Raw genomic sequence first — 18,261 nt, forward strand, 5'->3', positions numbered from 1 at the left:
GGGTAATCTGTTGCTATTCGAGTGATAATGGCGTCTTCTGAGGTTTACGAAGTAGTGCTGAGTGGCGGTGCTCCTTGGGGCTTTAGATTGCAAGGAGGGAAGGAGTTTGGAGCACCTTTGAGAATTGCAAAGGTTAGTTGTCTTGAATTACCATCATGGATTGCATGTCATCTCAATTTTACGGGCGAATAGCTTGCAAGATGACTGCTTTGTAGTTTGCACGACAACGTAAACTATATGGATACTTGCCTTCAGGTTCATTATAAACTACGGTTATTTGCAAGTTTGCTCGTCCAATTGGTAGTGCAACATTTTATATGAAATGGTTGGTAAACTGTTAAATTGTTGCGTTAAAATCAAAACCGTTTATACCTCAGTTCGTAAGAATCTCGTGAACAGTGCTATTGGAATTTCAAAGTTGTGAAGGATATTCGATAGCTTTTAGACTGGCGGTTTGGTATGATCGCTTCTAGCGTTTACAGAAATTTCAGCAAATCGTTTCCACCAATTCCGAGTAATTGCGATTTTAACTTTACTTTTTTGTGGCATTGGTGACAGTCTCTAAGTTTTGTTGTTAGAATTTTAATTATTCGGGTAGTCGATTACTAGCTTCGGGGACATTTTATTTTTATCTTCTAGCTTAATTGGTGCGTGCGTTTATGTCATCATATTATTGTGCTGAGAGAAATGGAATAGCTAAACCAGAATTAATGTGAAACTATATGGGATAACTCCTTTGTATGATCTGAAATTGTCCGTTGCAAATTCCAATCGAATCATTAACTTGTATATTTCCGTTGATAGTTTACGTGCTGGGGTTGTGAAATTAAATTAATGCTTGTGGTTTGAATCGCTGATCCACGACGGAGCTTAATATCACGACATTATTTATACAGTATCGGTTTCTCTACAGCTAGTACAGGTCATGAAATCCTTAAATTCTAATTAGAATTATTTAGTGGAAAATGATTCTTAAAAAATGCCGAGTTCTAATTTTGGAGAATGCTGCTTGCAGTTGTCAAATGTCGAAATTACTGCTTTTGAGATGAAGCTAGACACAGAAGCACACCCCCAAAAAAATGTTTTTATGCTTAATAACTCGAAAGAATGTTAATACGTACGGATAACATACTTTGTATTCAATACCAACCTAGAGAGATTCGTAAATAAGGAACAAAATATTTATTAGTGGACGGTCTTGTTTTAGCTGTGCTAAAAGAATTTACCATTATTTGCCATGGACAATATCACTGCCCGAGTACAGAGCAAATAAAGATACAGAAGTTTATTTTCACGAAGCAAATTTATTTTTTGTAGCAGCATATTTCATGAATATCCAGTTTGTTTTGTTTATGTTCGAAACTTAAGGCATGGGTATTTTCTTTCAATTCATATTTTATGATAATGTATTGTTGGGTCTTACCACAAACCGAATTATTTAAAGAGTCTTAAATTGTTTTTTATTCCTAATAAGTTTAGTCTTCTTACTTTCTTGTGATACTGCTTGTGCATGTGCTTGCGTTTAAGGATCATGAAAAATATGTGACTGAAATTATGCTGTGATTTTGGTTTGTCATGGTATCATTACCACAGTAATGAGTTGAAATTTTAATCACCGGTATTCAAATTTCTGCATAAGGCTAAATCCTTGAAGGTTGGATAATCATGTTTTTGAAAACTTTAGCTAGTGATGCTGTACATGAACATTTTGCCCCCTTGTAATCAAATAACTTTGGCATCTGAACTTTGGTTTTGGCCAGAAACCCTTTGCCCCCGATAATTAACAGACGTGCAGTATGACTGTTTGCTTTTTCCAACTGGAAAAAAAATTAAGGTGCTGCAAATTTTTCCCTGCAAAATCAATATTTTTGGTGGAATATTCGTTACTATAAGGTCAGTACTTGTCAGTTATTATGAAGCTCCAAAAATGTCAAGTGATTATTGTTTAATTTTTTTCAAGCTCACAGGTTTTGATTATTTAGGGTATGATCACGGAAGGAGGTAATTAAAAGTTGAAAATAACCTCTAATAAATATCGAGTAAAGATACATATTGTTTCCCGACTCTGTAGCTGTAGACATAATAAGAAACAAGATACTGAAGCAGAGTCAATGTTTTAGTGATCACAAGCTTTCGACTGTCACAGCGTCTTTCTCAAGTGAATATGACAGGAATCTATTTGTCAAGTGTGTTTGGGTGAACCAAGTCATTTGTCAAAACATCACCATATAGGGTTGGTGGTTCAAATCCACGGTCCCTATTGAGCATTGGGGACTGGCACAGAATTTGCAAGGCCTCATAAATTCTCCTTCTGAAGTGACAGCTGCCTTACTCTCTTCCAACTCGAGACCTGTGACCCTAAGGTGTTTGCAGCTGTTTAAAATTACATAGGGTTGATTTTATTTTACTGAAGTTAAAGGATTTTATTGATTACAAATTCAACCCTGTGCTCACATTATTTTATTTTTAATTGCTGTTTTGCATAGTAAATATAATTTGACTGCAGATTATTATTACTATTATCAATAATTAAACATTACTGTTATCAATGCCATAGGTGACACCAAACAGTAAAGCGGCAACGGCTGGAATTGTGGAAGGATTGCTAGTAAGATCAATCAACAGTGCTAATTGTGAAGATTGGACGCACAGTGATGCTCTTAACAGTATTAAGAGGACTGGATCCATGTTAAAACTGATCCTGTGCCGGTGAGTCGAAAAAGACACTTGGTTGTTTGTACCGTGCAGGGAGGGGGTTGGAATGCTTTAAACGTGGTGGGGTGGGAGTCAGGCATACAGGAACCTTGAAGTAAAGAGTTTGAAGAGACTTAATCAAGGCTGAACAGAATGCCATGGAAAGAAATGATTTCATTAAATTAAAGACACAAGGAGGGGAATAAAAGTAAGCAGTCAGTCATGCAGGCAACAGTGTCCTAAGCTGTCAGTTAAACTGAAGTGAAAATATTTTCATGCATTAGCTTTGTTTATTGATCTTTGCCGACTAAGTGGACTTGTCACAGCTGACTGCATTTTAAAAAGTACGTCCTGAACGTCTGAGAAATGACAGGTTTGGAAAGATCTCTTGTGCGCTAATTGAGAAATCAATTAAAAAGTGTTCCGGTTTTACCCTAACAGGCAGGGAAGTAGAGTATGAGTAAATGAATAGAGTATGAGTAAATGAATGTGTTTCTTCTGTTTATTATGCTTACATGTATGCACAGAAAGCATTGAGGGTTTGTTAAAAATTCCTACTTTTCCTGACCCTCTCTCTAGTCCTGTTTGTAGAAAAAATAACTAAGAAGAATGATAGATGCGAACACAAGCAAAGCAAACAAATTCACAGAAGAAAATGTGATTCCTCTCATATTTGTAAATGTATATAGTTTTGAACATGGCTGAAATAATAATTAATTGCCTTTGGTTTGAAATTTTTATAACCATCTGATTATTTTCTTTGGCTTTTATCTTAAATGTGCAACAAAAATACAAACTGAAAGAACAAATTAAAAGCGCTGTAAACTCACAACTTTCAGCAAATGGTTTCAGAATTATTTATCACAAAATACCATGATAATTGTCAATCATTCCATTTAAAAACAGGCCAAAGTGTTCAAAAAAATACTTTCAAATTCTTTATAATAAGTTATTCATGACTAGAACATGGAATTAAATCAATCCAAAATTGTTAGGCAGGGAGCATAACTTTTCTATGAACTAGATCAATCACCTAAAATTTAATAAATACAAATGCACACTGTTCATGCACCGTACATAGTAAATGTATACTCGTTAATTCCTTATTCTTTTTAAGTTAGTATCTTTCTTTGTAAAAGAAATGACCATGTTTTTATGCAGTTTTTTATGTTTACTTATTGACTAGTCATTTTAAAAAAACCCAAAGCATAGTATGGGATTCTTTTCTTTCATTTACGTGTGCCTAAAATTTATGTCGAACTCATGATATCTTATTTTTATGTCAAACCACTCAGCACCTTGGTGATCATCTGCATTTCAATTTTCTTAGAAGCGAAATATGATCATTGTTTTGAAAATTCAAGACGCATCACTTGTTAAATAGTGTTTGTAATTGGTTTAAATTATAATAAGCACTGTGAAGCAGATTATACTTTCTGTAAGCTGTTTTAGGAAGAGTTTTGCAATGGAGATCAATTTGAATTTGAGATCATCCATTTAGTTGACATGATCCATTAACATGTTCTTTGGTCACATTTCCAATCTGTCACTGAGAAATGTTATTATCATAAATTATTTTTATATATAGCTCATGTCTCTGCATTCATGTGTAAATGTGTTCTTTGTTATTTTTCTCAGTGTCGAAAGTAACTTTCATCTTTTTGTAACTTACTAGTATATAATTGAAACTAAATTTTGGAAGAAAAGTGCATTTGAATTTTGCTTGTTCAAAACATCCTGTGACCTTTCACAAGTCTCAGTGAAATGGACATGTTAATTGATTATTAATGAAGGTGTTCCTTTTAAGGCATGTGTTTGTTTTAGTGTGTCATTGGAGAGACCTAGTTATTGTATTACAGGCTCGGTAAGATGTGTTCAACTGGAATGCTGATTTCAACATGGTGATATCTGGCTTTGTTATCTGTCCTTTCCCATGAGAATCACACTTCCCAAGGAAATAGTTTCTTATATATCATGGCTAGTGAAGTGAAAGTTGTTTCAAAAGCAACTTTTACTTTCAGCAGGTAACACATTTGTTTAAATTTACGGATGAAATGACTAATAATTATCATGACTTGTGGCGTAGCTATAGTTTGTCTTGATCTTATTCTATTCTCATTATACAGTAAGAGTTTGTCTCTTTAGAGCCCTTTGTTTGGGATAGTACTCATCTAATAAGAGTTTCTATTCAGCAATAATTATTGCTTCATTTGGATCCCTTATACTGGCATACATAATTGATCACTTTGGTTTATGCTGAAGTGTGGCAATAAAGCAAGATCAGAATAATGTACATGAAAAAGATCACTCTTCAATCCATACTTCTGTCAGCCTGCACATGGTCTTGTCTCATTCCACTTTAACCTCAAGCCTAGTATTAAAAAAAAACCACAATTTTCATTTATTATCTTGCACTTGTACAGTAAAAACTGTAGATTTTGATGTGTGATCATCTGTGCTTGAAACTGTTCATTTCATATCAATCTCAGCTCTTAAATTTATGTGCATGATTTGTTTGTATATTTTTAAAGATGTACAGGAAAAGTGTAGCCTTTCTAGGGCAGAAGTGATCGTAGTGTAGGTTAACAAGTTACATGTATAGCCATTCCATGAGTAACATGATTATAAATCTTGAAAGGACAATGCATTTTGGTTTTCCAATTTTTTAATATTACAAAGTTTATTCAGTAATCATTTTTTGAAAATGCTTGACTGACATGTACTGTATTTAGCTTTTTTCAAAGAACAAATCAAATGATGAAAATATATTTATGAATATATGCATGTATATAGTATGTGTTGAAGGTTTTTGTTAGACTACTTTTAATTTAATGCATTAATTTATTTTTTATCATGTGAAACGTTTTTCAGAGCATCTTGCTCTCAGTGTTTTCCATGTCCTAGACAAACTGGCATGACTGCCTGTAAATAATGTATTTCTAGTTTTTTCATCATCATTTGCACATGACATTTCATGCTTGAAGGGATTGTTTATCACTTCTTTTTATATAAGATCTTTATTTAACCTGAAAAACCAAAAAAGACAACACTTATTTCAATGTCTTTTCTGTTTTTCTTTGCTCTACCCAATTTATTGTTGTAAACAACATTGTTTACAATGTCTCATAGATGTCAGTAGTTCCCATGATAAATATCATATGAACTGTCATGTATGTTTCAGTAGCTTGCTAATAATTAATATCACAATACAAAACAGGTATGTTGGGCTTATCTTGACAAAAATTTCCCTATTAAGTTTTTTTTTTGCAATTTAACTTAGTTTAAATGCCAGATGTATCTTATAATTTCATTATTAACTTTTGAAATGTCTTATTATACAGTAATTTACTCTTATCAGTCTTGATTTCATTGTATAGACTTATATTAAATTTCAATGTAAAAAACTTGCTGTAGTTCTGAAAATCTGGTGTTGCATGTACATGTATGAACATGTAACTGTGTACATTTCCACTTGTACAATCTTCATTGGTTTTATAATCTCTGGACATCACCATATATTAACACTATGGTAAATTTTATTCTTTGACTAGCAATTTGCTGTAGCTTATAATGCATTTTGTCACTTTCTACTCGGCATATGTACAGGTTCATGTATTGTAAATAAAGGTTCTATGTTATAATTTTATATGTTTTCGTTACTGTTTATTCTATGAAATAGCTACATGTAGAATTACAAATGCAACAGTTGTCACTACCTTCTCTGGTATTAAGGTACAAAGACAGTGTAATTTGTCGATTTTTTTTTTTGCTTATAATGGATGCTGAAGAGTTGTACATAAGCTGCAATGTCTGTTGAACAACAAGTAAACAGGTGACCCGATCAAAATAAAATGTACTAAACATATTCTCAGAACTCCCTTAATGCAAAATGTATGACAATTAGTGATGAAAAAATTTAAAACATTTTAACATTGGGACCTCAGTCACTCTTTATTTGTCACTCCTGCATTGTTTTAGTACAGCTGCAGTAATTTTTATTTCAAAATTGTTATTTAAGGTAATAGCAGTATTTCAGAATCAATGGTGTGTGAAAAATTATGTCCCACCTAGGAAAAAATACTTATTGATCAAGTGCCTCCCAAGTGTAAGACAATGACATTGCCAGCATGAACCAAGAAATGCCTTGTGACTAAGTTGAGAATATAAGCTATTGTAATGTAAGAAAACAACTGTGAGAGCACACAATAGGCACTTTGATTACAAAAGAATTCTGGGGCGTACTTTTTCCTGTTTCTGAATAACTGACTGTTAAATTAGTAATATCGGAGCTCGTAACTCAGGGAAAAGTGAAAAATAAAAGATAATTCGAACTCTGTTATTTCGAATTCCCTGTTATTTCAAAACCATTTCCTTGGGATTTTTCCTTCAGTCATGTATTATCAGCTATTTTGAACTCCTGCTACATTATGTGTTGTTGAATTTTCATCATGAAGGGAGCTTTAAATTAATTTTGTTAGGGATCTAATTCATTGGGCTAGCTACATGTGCTTGTATATCTCCAAGATACCCATGAGAAATGATTATTAGAGCTAGAATTAGTTACCAATCAGTTAGTATGTGACTTTGAGATAAAAGAAAGTTGCTAAATTATAATTAAATGCCTTGGTTGTTTTCTTTGGAAATTCTAAAAATAGTAACCAGGTTTATTTCAATTGAGTGTAAGCTGCAGGGACTGTGGAATTGTTATTGTTTTAAAAAATTTATTTAACCTCACGGAGGTTTTGTTTTCTTTACAAAGAGATTACTTACTGTACCTTAGTTTGTGTCTTTACTTACTTATTGCAGCTGTAAGAGCAGTATGGTATTCAGGGTATGTACTCTGCAGTAGGAATACATTGAAATCTCTGTCATGAGTAGTAAGGGCAACTCACACATCCTCACAAGTGTAGAGTTCTGCAGATAGAAAACTTAACACTATTAACAGCAGGGCAAGAGATTATTGATTTTGGCCTTAGCAAGGTGGTACATACATGTACATGCAACTTTGAAAATAGAATGTTTCTTTTACATACAAGTATTGCTGGACCCCACTAATTTGAACTCAGTTATTTCAAATTCCCTGTTATCAGCTATGTTGAACTCCTGCTACGTTATGTATTGTTGTATTTCAAACTATTTTTTTGTTTCCCTGTCCAGAGAGTTCCAAATAGCTCTAGGTTTAACTATTGTAAAAACAAGTGGATTGACAGTTTGAAAACAGTTGGATTAAGTCATGTTTCATGGAAATCCTGACAAATTTGTTATTTTTAGAATTTCTAGTTTCATTGCAAACTTTGCTCTTGCAGAAAACCTGCTTCATCCCCAGAACCCAACTCAACAAGTGATAGTTTTTTCACATCGTCTGTGTCAAAAACAACTGACGACATAAACACAGGCAGACCCAGTCATGTCACCAAGGCAACATTCAAGCCGTCATCCTCAAATGAAGTGTTGTCTTACGCCACCATGCCCAGAGGGAGTGAAAAAAAGGAGGCAGACATAAACAGATGGAGAGGAGTTGAAGAAAATAATAACAATGACGCTTTTAACTCACAGAAAGGTTTGCAATTTGCAATTTTAATTTGTGAATGGAAATCTTTCATTGTGAAATCAGATGCAGTGACCTAATGGTTAGCATGTTCAGCTCTGTGTGGAGTGGGTCCAGGGTTGAGCACTTTTCAAGGTCGCTCTGTTGTTCTTGTGTGAGATGCAATACCACACAATGGTGGAGTGGGGGGTGGGTGTAGCCTCCAAAGGCTGGCATCCTACATGCAGTACATGGTACATGTATATGTAGTAGTAGCAATAGTCCTAGTTGGTTCATCCTACAGAAGCCCGGCAACTGAATCAGGACTACATGTATGACAGAGAGTGACAAAAAATGTAGTGTCACTGAAAACAATGTAATAATAATTTATTGATTTAAACATTTTCCTTGAGGATTTCCTCTTGTATTGACTTGCTGAGTGATACATGTGTAGTAACAAGTAGGAACACAAGCCGTCTGTTTTCGTTTATGTCCCTCTGCAAACACTGCTGTGCACACCTTGCCTTTTTGTGACTCAATGTGTTTACTTTTCTCACTTTCTAGATCATTTATCAGATGGTAATGAGTGGAATCCTGATATTATATCAGGTGTAGTTCGACCTCCGGAGCAAATTAAACTAGTTCATGGCATAGAGGCTATTCGATCAGTGTCCAGTTCTTCATCGTCATCAGGTAAATAAATGCTTTTCATGTTTGCAACATCTACATTTACTGTGCAGGATATCAGGTATTATTAAAAACTGGATCATTGGATAATGCAATTCAATAGTTTTTATTGGCTTAGCCACCATGATAAATGACCCACCTTACCATACTCTACAAATGTGGTAAGCATATGCATAATTTTTTGGGCATTTTTAAATTTTTATTGTTATTTTATATTTAGTTTCTGATATTTTGGGGCATTTTTATTACAGCAATTATTCCACTTGCGCTTGTTGGAGATGATTGGAGCCATCTTGGTGCTACACACCTCATTGGCTACATGTATCTACATGTACCATCTCATATCCAACATGCGCTTAACAATTATTGTTCAGTAAGTTTTGGTCTTGGTAACACTATGGGAGCCATAGTGGCTTAATGCCTAGTGCTTTGGATGTAAGATCAAGAACAAGTGGCTGGAGTCTCAGGGGGTTGTCTTGTTGTGCTATTGTCTACGCCTCTTATTGCTTTTACACAATAATTCTAGACACACTATAAGTTAGTAGGAGTGTTGAGAAAATCTAGTGACCGCTGGAGATTGCCCGAGATACACTAGAAACCGGAGTCACACCTTACTGCTTGCCCTGATGAGCTGTGTTAGCTCCTCTGATCATTTAACTTAAACCGTTACCATTGATTGTAACACTAGACCAAAAACAGTCAAGTGTCTCAGGGGTTTTATTAGCGTCTTCAGTAGGAGGGTTACTGGTTATCAAAGGTGGGCAAAACGTCTTTTAATTATTAGTGAGGATACCTTTTCCCTAGATTGTGAAACCAGGTTGGCAAAATGATCCTCACAGCTGGTCATGTTGCCCTGAGCACAGCCATTATTGAAACCCCTGGCATGCATCTGAAGGTCAAAAGATCAGACCACAGTCACCATTACTCACATTCATGTTCCTACGATGTTGTAGAACCTAGTGTTTATGTGAAAGCTCCAGCAGATGCACGGGGATTCACTGACAAACCACGTCCCATTGGACGAGGAGGAAGAAGGTAAACTTGTAGCACATGTGTCAGAAATGAATTGTTCAATTGTTCAATTATGGGGGAACAAAAGCAGTTTATGTTGGCTTGTGTTAAAATCTTTCAAATTCAAGTTTTTGCTTGTGTAAGATAATTTTCTGAATTTGTTGTGGATGAAAAATAGCATTGATTGAGCAAGATTTGTTTTAGTTTATTTTGCCTTCTTTTGGTGACCAAACTTGGTTACTCTTGATGTTAGTGGAGAGGGGTATGGATGTAATTTGTCTAAAATGAGTAAAATATCTGTACATATACATATACATTAAGGGTAGTACATGTACATGTACATTGTACAGGGAAAATGCAACTTACTATTACCTAAACAATCACTTCAGAAATTTAAAGGATTAATTCAGTACTTTAAATGCCCTGTTAGAAATGTTATTGCAATGACTAAACATAACCTTAAACACTAACTAACAAAATGGATAAATTAATCTAGATAAATGTACATGTTGGTGTTTTGTGTGATACGAGTGTGAAGTATTTAAAATTCTTTCACATGATTGATAATTTTTCATTAAGTGCAAATAACCAAATTGTTTTCTTAACTCTTCTTCATTCCCAATTGTCAGCTCAATAAAAGATGAGCATTCTATGTGTGCTTAGTGGTTGGCAGAGATTGTTGGTTTTGTATACACTTCATATACATCATTGTTCATCATGTTACATGCATAATGTACTTTTAACCCTGTATGTGAAAATTTAAATAAGTATGTAGACAATCACGTACATCTGACAATCACACACTCAATTGCAATGTCCCTTCTGCATGTACCCAGGAAAAGGCCTTAAAAAAAAACTTCTGTAGAAGAGTTAAGTAGAAGAGTTAATCCATGTTTACAGTAAGTCCAGCAAGGTCTCATGACCTGCTTTCCACCTCTTTATGGGTAACTTCTACTAGAAGAATACCACACATTTAATTAGTTAGTCATGAAGTTTAATGTGGTCAGACTATCTTTTTGGGGGAGGGAGACTAGACTGGACTCTAGACAGTGGTGTTACAAATGTAGCCTTGATTAAAAAATGTTACTGAATAGACCAATCTTATCATTTTTAATTGACGATCACTGTTTGCACTCATTTAGATAATTATTTTAGTTAGAGGAATTTAAATTCCCAGGCATAACATTTAACAGTGGATGGCTGTAATCAAAAATAATTTTACAACAGTTATATCATAATGGTAAGTATTTATTAAGTGTTCAGTGTTGTCAAGATTCTTTACAAAATTTTACTAATGCCCATCACTTTTTCCTTGTTCCTATGTATAATTTCATAGATTTGATGAAAGTGGTTTACCGACAACTGGGACTAATTTACAGTTAGTATTCCCAATAATTTCTTCTCATTTTGCACTTTAACTCGCGTTTTATAATTCACAATAACTTAGTTTCTGCACTCATTGTCATAACTTGTTTTCCATTTCATTCATCATTGACTTATGTACCTCCTTCATGATAATTTCCTTTGCATATGGAAATGGGTAAGTTACAGTCTAACTTTGCCTTACGCCCACCATGAATACTGTTCCACTGTCTTGCTTGCATGACTGATCGCATACTGCAGAAATAAAAATGTCCCAAGGTATTTTAACAGGCCCTTTTTTGTAAACAATGTTTCTTAAATTGTAAATCATTTTTTCTGACTAGTACAGCTTTATTCTCCTTTGTGTGTGAGTGGTGTTTCGCTTGTTCTATATCTTTCATTTTTTCCATCCACTAGCTGTCATTGTTGTACAGGCAAATTTGTACCAATGCTGTCTGTACAGTGTACTTTTTGGTAGCTTCCCAATAATGTTTCAATTAACAATAAACACATAAACATACATATGAGGAAGAAGATGACTAGCAAAGTTTAAAATTAAAATAGGTGAAATTAAATATTTTGCAAATAACTGCATTAAAAGTATTTAAAGTAATGAAATTAAATGTGTGCATCACTAAAATAATTAATGGTGAATTATGCAAGGAGACAGAATTTTAAGCATAATTATAATTGGGGTAACTTATTGTACACCAAGAGAAAACTCATTTATAAATAAAATTAATAATGAGGAAAGCAAGTAAAGTGATAAACGAGACAGTCTAAATGTCATATTGATTAAGAATTGAGAGACCAAAAACATTACACTTGGGGTATAAACATTTAAAAATACGTAACTTTAAACTTTTTATTGATTGTTTGAAAGTGATTTAAAAACTTTTATGAACTTTCCCAATTAAACAACAACAGCATGCAGTGGAATAATGCTTTGCATGCCGTACATGTAAACAACAAGGTACTGAGTAGTAAAACTTTGTTTTGAATTAATAGCTTTAATTTGTATTCCCAGTGGTATAAATCTGCAACATTTTACTCATAAAAAGAGAATACCAAAGAGTCAAGCCTAAGCAAGAACCTTAGTTATTGCCTGGATTGATGTCTTAGAAGTACATGTGTTCATCCAAGCTGTCAGTAGAGAATAAAGGAAAGTGCAGCTTGAACAGAATTTAAACTGAAAATTTATAAGGTGTCAAATTACTTTCTGAGAATCTTGTGGTTGTATTTCAAAACTGGTTGTAACCCACGTTGCTGCCCATCATGGGAATGCAGACAGATATCCCTGCCTATTGGCATGCAACAACAGGCAGTAATTTGTCTGCTTTCCAGACGATATCGCTCTGAACTGTCAAAACATGTTGCAACCTGGAGGGCTGATAACAGCACAATAACATGTAGTTAAACTTGATTTCAATTTGACTTGCCTATAAGTTTTTCTTTGTTTCTTTTCAAGGTTGACATCAGGTTCTATTGGTTCTGAAGAAGAGTTCAACATGGCAAATGGTGATGCAAGTAGTTCTGACTCAGCTCCGTCAGTGACAAATAGACCAGCTCTGCAGCAGTTTAGAAAACAAAAAGAACAGGCAGCTGTTGAAGGTATGGGTCATGTGATTATGGTGAAAGAACTATATTTTCTTGCGGGACACAACAGGTAATCCTGAGCAGGCAAGATACATGTAGCGCCATCTTGCCTGTTCAGCTAGCTAATCACAGCGAGGGTTTCAGTTCATCTTGCCCTCTCACGGAGCTAGCCATATCATGTGGAGGCAGCGTGGCTGAGCCGGACTTGAAATCTGGAGGTTGTGGGTTCAAGTCCTGCTCTGACCACTAAGCTGGAGTTGTTTCTTTGGCCATGCTTGGAAATAGCCAACTGGTCTGCCTCCCGCCAGTTGGGAATTTTAAGCCTATCATGTTTATTTGGAATATTTAGATCTTTCTTTCAGTTTAAGTGGCATGTCTTAGAACTAGCTAGTTGTAGCTAAGCACATCAACCACTATAAAGTAACATTCAACATGTAACATTTAATAGCCCTCAGGGCTTCAGTGTCAGTCAGCTTCTGTTGAAAGTTTGAAACAACATTTTGATACACGTCTGTGTATAGTGGTAATGGATTAACCTCGCATTTCAGCCACATTGGAACCAAAGCCCATCAGAGCAGCTCCACCAACTCAAACCAAACCCAGGAAATACGGCGACGAGCGGAAAATTTTGGAGACAACTAATGCAGGACCTCATCGCCCAGTAAGTTACACTCACGTCCTGCAGTAGTAAGCTCATGTTCTTTCAAAATTATTAAATTTCAAAATTATAAGTTGAACCTTTTCGTATTTTATTTTTTTGTCTCCCTTATATCAATAAATGTTGTTGTTGTTATTGTTGTTGAAATTCCAATTTGATTCCGAAACAATGTATGAATAGCTGCTCTGTGGAGGTTTTTAATAATAACTCCCATTTATTGTTTATTTATTTATATGTAGTAATTTGTATATTTTTCCAATGGCACTTATCATGAGGGAATGGAGAAATTCAATTTTGCTTTATAAATTTGTATTTTGTTTAAATGCTCGGCACTGCACACTTTGATGCATCCTTAACACAGGAGTTAAAGTCAGTGTGTAAAATCAATAGACCATTTTACAGTTGTCTGCTCTGTGACCTGGCCTTTGAATGACAGCAAGGCTGGAGGTGACCTTGTTTTGATACAGACCTCACTGCTTTTATTGTGTAAATCACGTTGTTCTAATACAAACTAGTTGGATCTACATGTACATGACAAAAGCAGAGAGCAAGCCCACCTCCAAGGCCACCTCCAGCCTCGCTTTCATTCGTGGGCCAGGTCACTGAGCACGCAACTGTAAAGTGGCCTGTTGTTAAGATGTTACGTTAACTTTCTTGTTTTTGTAGTCAATCCAAAGAGGAGGGAAGTGGTACAAGGAGATGTTCAAAGAATTACATTCAAATGCAGGAAGTATGTGTTGTTATCTGAAATAAGTCATTGTTAGTTACTCACTCTGTGTAAAACAGCATCAAATGAAAATACTACTCAATAGCTTTCATGCGAAAGGTCACACCCTAATATTCTTTCTTGGACTTAAGAGCTCGAAACACTTTGTACAACCAAATAAACAATACCACATGAAAATACTGTTAAATAGTTTTCATGTGAATGGTCACACATAAGGGTTTAATCTACAGACTTAATAGTTAGAACCACCTTGTACAGCGTGGTCACGCATGAATGGACGACATTGCTTGACGCAAGAAAAAGTAAAAGAGCTAAATTTGAAGTTCTAATAAGATCTTTTCTTTCCATTCAGCCTCCTCGAATCTGTCGGGGTTACTCGCTAGTGATGTCGCCAAGGGAACAGTGAGAGAGTACGAAGGCGGTTCTGGTTCTTCAACGCCACCAAGGAGCGCGTCTCCGTCTCCTGACTACAGAGACAATGATGTGTTTTCAAGGAGGACAGATTATGTCAATGAAGTTCCGGTTAGAAGCGCTAACACAAGTAACGTGTCGTCGCAGCCTGCCCCAGCATGGTCCAGTGACGAAAACGATCGAAAACCTTCCTGGCAGCAGACCGGCGAGAGAAAACCGTCGCGGCCGAGCCAGAGTCATGTTCCAGCGTGGTACAAGGATATGCAGAAAGGAGTTGAGGTGCCAGTGCAGACGATTGAAGAACCAGAGTCTTACATTGTTCACAAGAAGCCATCTTATGGTAAATAACGACAGCAGTTCTATCTACGAGTCTTGCTTGCTGACCCTACCTGCCTTGCAGCCCAGTTGACGTTAAGTTAGCTTAATAGCCCGAGCATCCACAGGAGGTCTGAGGTTCATTTCTTATGAAGTATCTGAAGAGATCTGTTCCCTTTTTCACATTGACGGTTATTTGCTGATGAATTTGCGCGTGCAAATCACGGTCAATCAGAGATGCTGTAGAACTGCCTCATCGATGGATTAAGCGGGCGAAGAGAGTTAGATTAATTTGCTTAACTTTTAGACTTGATCAATGAAAAAAAAAAAGCATTCGTCTGTTTGTTTAGAGTCTGAGAAAAAAAAAAAAAAACAAAACAAAACTAACGAGAATCGCAAACTTAAGGCGACCTTTCCTACAGTTGTGCAGTCATATCCAATACTTCTATAAGTGTCTCTACAGTGCGCTAAAGTTCATCAACATTTTCTCTGTTTCAACCAATATTTCTATTTTAGTCAACGTCAGGTGATCAGAGTTTGCGTTATTTCACTGAGTTATTTCGCTTGTCTTTTCTTTATAGCAAATGTCGGCGAGGAGAGAAGATTTCAGGAACCAGTCTCCACAGCGCCTACGACGATGAACGTGTCTCCATCTTACTTAGACCAAAGGAGATCTCCAGGATCTGTGACAGTTCAGATGGAAGAGAAATACCAGCCTCCCAGTGCGACAAGTTTGTACGAGAGTCGCTTCCAAAGAAGGCCACCGGTAATTTGTCGTTCTTTTGTGACAGTTTCGTTCTTTTTCATGCTATAGTGGTTTGTGCGTTAGAGTCCATATCAACAGGTTTCTAGTCGTTGTTGGAATCATTGTGTCATATTTCAAACACGAAAGACTGTGTTTGACCACATTTCCACATTTTTTTTTTTCTGGTTTTCGTATAGCTACGACGTATTGTTTTATCCAGACATTCATTTTGTTCTGGTCAAGAGAGTCAAAAATCACTACATTTTAACAGTCAATTTAATGCGTTATTCGCAAGAGTAATTGACCTCTAAATGCTCGTTATTAACTGTTTTCTCTACGGTTTCGACACGTTGTAGATCAGGCAGTACGAGTACTCGAACCGGGCAACCTAAAAGAAAGCTAACCAATGAAAACGTAGACTGAGAACAAAGGACTGGTAGCTTCTTGTTACGGCAAGTAACGGTCTGTTTGACGTGAAAATATAAACACTATCGACTGCGTTATATACACCCTTAGAGATTCAGTCCTTGACTGGGAGTTATCACGATCTCGCTCGAAAAATTTAGCTTGAAAACTGTTTTAGCGATAGCTAAACCGAAACCTTTGAAAAGCGCACAAAAGTTAGGATCGAAACTTTTCCAAGAGGTTCCGAAAGTTTTCCGAGAGGTTCGCAACACTTTGTTGAGTTTTCAGTTTTGTTAAGATCTATTGCTCGTATTCTTCAATTTTATTGGTTTATTCGAGAAAAAGATCGCTATCCTTTGTTCACAACTAACGTTCTGATTGGTTTACTCTTTTACAATTGGCCCGGTTCGAGTAGTAGTACTGTAAGGAGCATAACTTAGGCAATCTCGTAACGCCAAATTCTCAAAACAAGCAATAAAAGATATGTGTAGAAATAGGTGAAGAGAATTTGTATTTTGAGTTTCGGACGTTTCGGTAAGCAAACAATAACATAGGACAGAAGCATATCACCCAGGTGATATGTTTCTGCTTAGGGTTATTTCAGTACACAATAAACAAAGCTCTTAAAGGAGTACGTCACGGTTTGCACATCTTGTAAAGTTTAGGCTAAATCTTTCAAGTTCGTCGTTTGTAATCCGCGCGAATATTCTCCATCCTCAGCCATCCTTGTTTCTTTATGGTTTATTAGTAAAATACTATTTTCAGGTTTCCTTCAATTTGAAGGTGATTTTGCAGGTGGCCAAAACAAGTCAAAATACCGTGACCGAGCTCCTGTAATAGTTTTTAAGATAGTTTTGTTTCTGATATTCTACTCAGGGTCCAACACGAACTGCCTCAGAAGAACTACAAATCCGACAACAACCTCCATCAGACGAAGATCTGTTGAGAAGACGAGAGGAGGAGGCCGCACGCAGAAGGAGGGAGGAAGAAGAACAGAGACGAAGAGAAGAAGAGGAGAGGAGAAGACGGGAAGAGGAAGATGAAAGGTTGAGGAGGAGGCAGGAAGAAGAACGATTGAGGAGAGAGTACGAGGCTGAACTAGAAAGGAGAAGAAGAGAGGAGGAAGAAACTGCCAGAAGAGAAGCTAATAAACCACAGTTCCTGGCCAGGGCTTTGTACAGCTTCCAGGGTCAGACAGAGAAGTAAGTCAGCCTTAGACTGCTGGCAATCTGTTTTTCTCTCGAAATTCAGCAGGCATTATGAGGCGAGTCGTGGGAAAAAAAAGCTTGTTGTTGTTTTACAAGTATCGTGGTATATATATTTGTTCTTGTTTTGCGCATTGTTGCTATAGACTTACAGTTAACACTTAAATTAAACATGATGACAAGGTCTAAAAGAACGCGCGTTTGATGACTTAGTAAGAATGGAGAAGACTGCGTGAAGTCTGTCTTACTCGTTTAGTTTGGTGTTCATACATGTGCGTGTCTTTCACACTCTCGCCCATTTCACCAAAACGTTTGTTTGTAATTTTATAGTTATGTTGACAGAATTGCTTTCTCATTCACCAGAGAGCTGTCATTCAGAAAAGGCGACATCATCGCCGTGAGAAGACAAGTGGACAAGAACTGGATTGACGGAGAATTAAATGGAAGGCGTGGAATTTTTCCTACAAATTATGTCGAGGTACGTTTTGTTACTATAAAATATATTATCAAACTGACAAAATCTATACAACGGTTGCGCAATACTGTATTATTCATGGCGAACTTAGGTGGGATACCACGAAACTCTCTTAATCATCGGAGAACATGTTTTCTTTTATATGGTCGAGTTTGCTGTTCCAGATTCTTTTGCACAGGATATCAAACGCAAGATGCCTTATAATAGTATTAGAGACATTTAGCTGCACGGTTTTCGGGATAACGGCAAACCGCAAACGGGATTTTCAAGTGTGGCGTTTGGCGTTAGACGTTTGCGATCTATTTTGGGTTAGCTACGAAAACATGAAAGAATTATTTCATTTGAAGAGGCCGCCATAATGAATTTCCAGACAACAGCAGTATTTGATTTTCAAATGGCTCGTTCGCGTCCTTTTCCGAACAAAATCGAGCCTGTGTTTACTG

General features: G+C 36.1%; 1 protein-coding gene across 3 annotated transcripts in view; it reads left to right on the plus strand.

The window, feature by feature from the left end:
- Nucleotides 1–18,261, plus strand: part of LOC110055768 (uncharacterized) — a 24,636-nt gene continuing 6,375 nt past the window's right edge. The window contains exons 1-13 of one of the 3 annotated variants that reach the window (XM_089271586.1): nucleotides 1–132; nucleotides 2,558–2,709; nucleotides 8,001–8,254; nucleotides 8,786–8,914; nucleotides 9,862–9,943; nucleotides 11,256–11,297; nucleotides 12,750–12,892; nucleotides 13,426–13,538; nucleotides 14,202–14,265; nucleotides 14,615–15,013; nucleotides 15,570–15,754; nucleotides 17,015–17,340; nucleotides 17,707–17,821. In XM_089271586.1, the coding sequence (XP_089127712.1) occupies nucleotides 28–132; nucleotides 2,558–2,709; nucleotides 8,001–8,254; nucleotides 8,786–8,914; nucleotides 9,862–9,943; nucleotides 11,256–11,297; nucleotides 12,750–12,892; nucleotides 13,426–13,538; nucleotides 14,202–14,265; nucleotides 14,615–15,013; nucleotides 15,570–15,754; nucleotides 17,015–17,340; nucleotides 17,707–17,821 (2,109 nt within the window). In that variant the 5' untranslated portion in view covers nucleotides 1–27. Of the gene's footprint in view, nucleotides 133–2,557; nucleotides 2,710–4,542; nucleotides 4,719–8,000; nucleotides 8,255–8,785; nucleotides 8,915–9,861; nucleotides 9,944–11,255; nucleotides 11,298–12,749; nucleotides 12,893–13,425; nucleotides 13,539–14,201; nucleotides 14,266–14,614; nucleotides 15,014–15,569; nucleotides 15,755–17,014; nucleotides 17,341–17,706; nucleotides 17,822–18,261 lie in introns of those variants that run through there. The other 2 variants (XM_089271587.1, XM_089271588.1) reach the window with 2 other exon arrangements.

The sequence above is a fragment of the Orbicella faveolata genome, unplaced genomic scaffold (assembly GCF_042242905.1).
Source record: "Orbicella faveolata isolate gen_17 unplaced genomic scaffold, um_ofav_v1 contig_34, whole genome shotgun sequence".
In the NCBI taxonomy this organism is placed as follows: Eukaryota; Metazoa; Cnidaria; class Anthozoa; order Scleractinia; family Merulinidae; genus Orbicella; species Orbicella faveolata.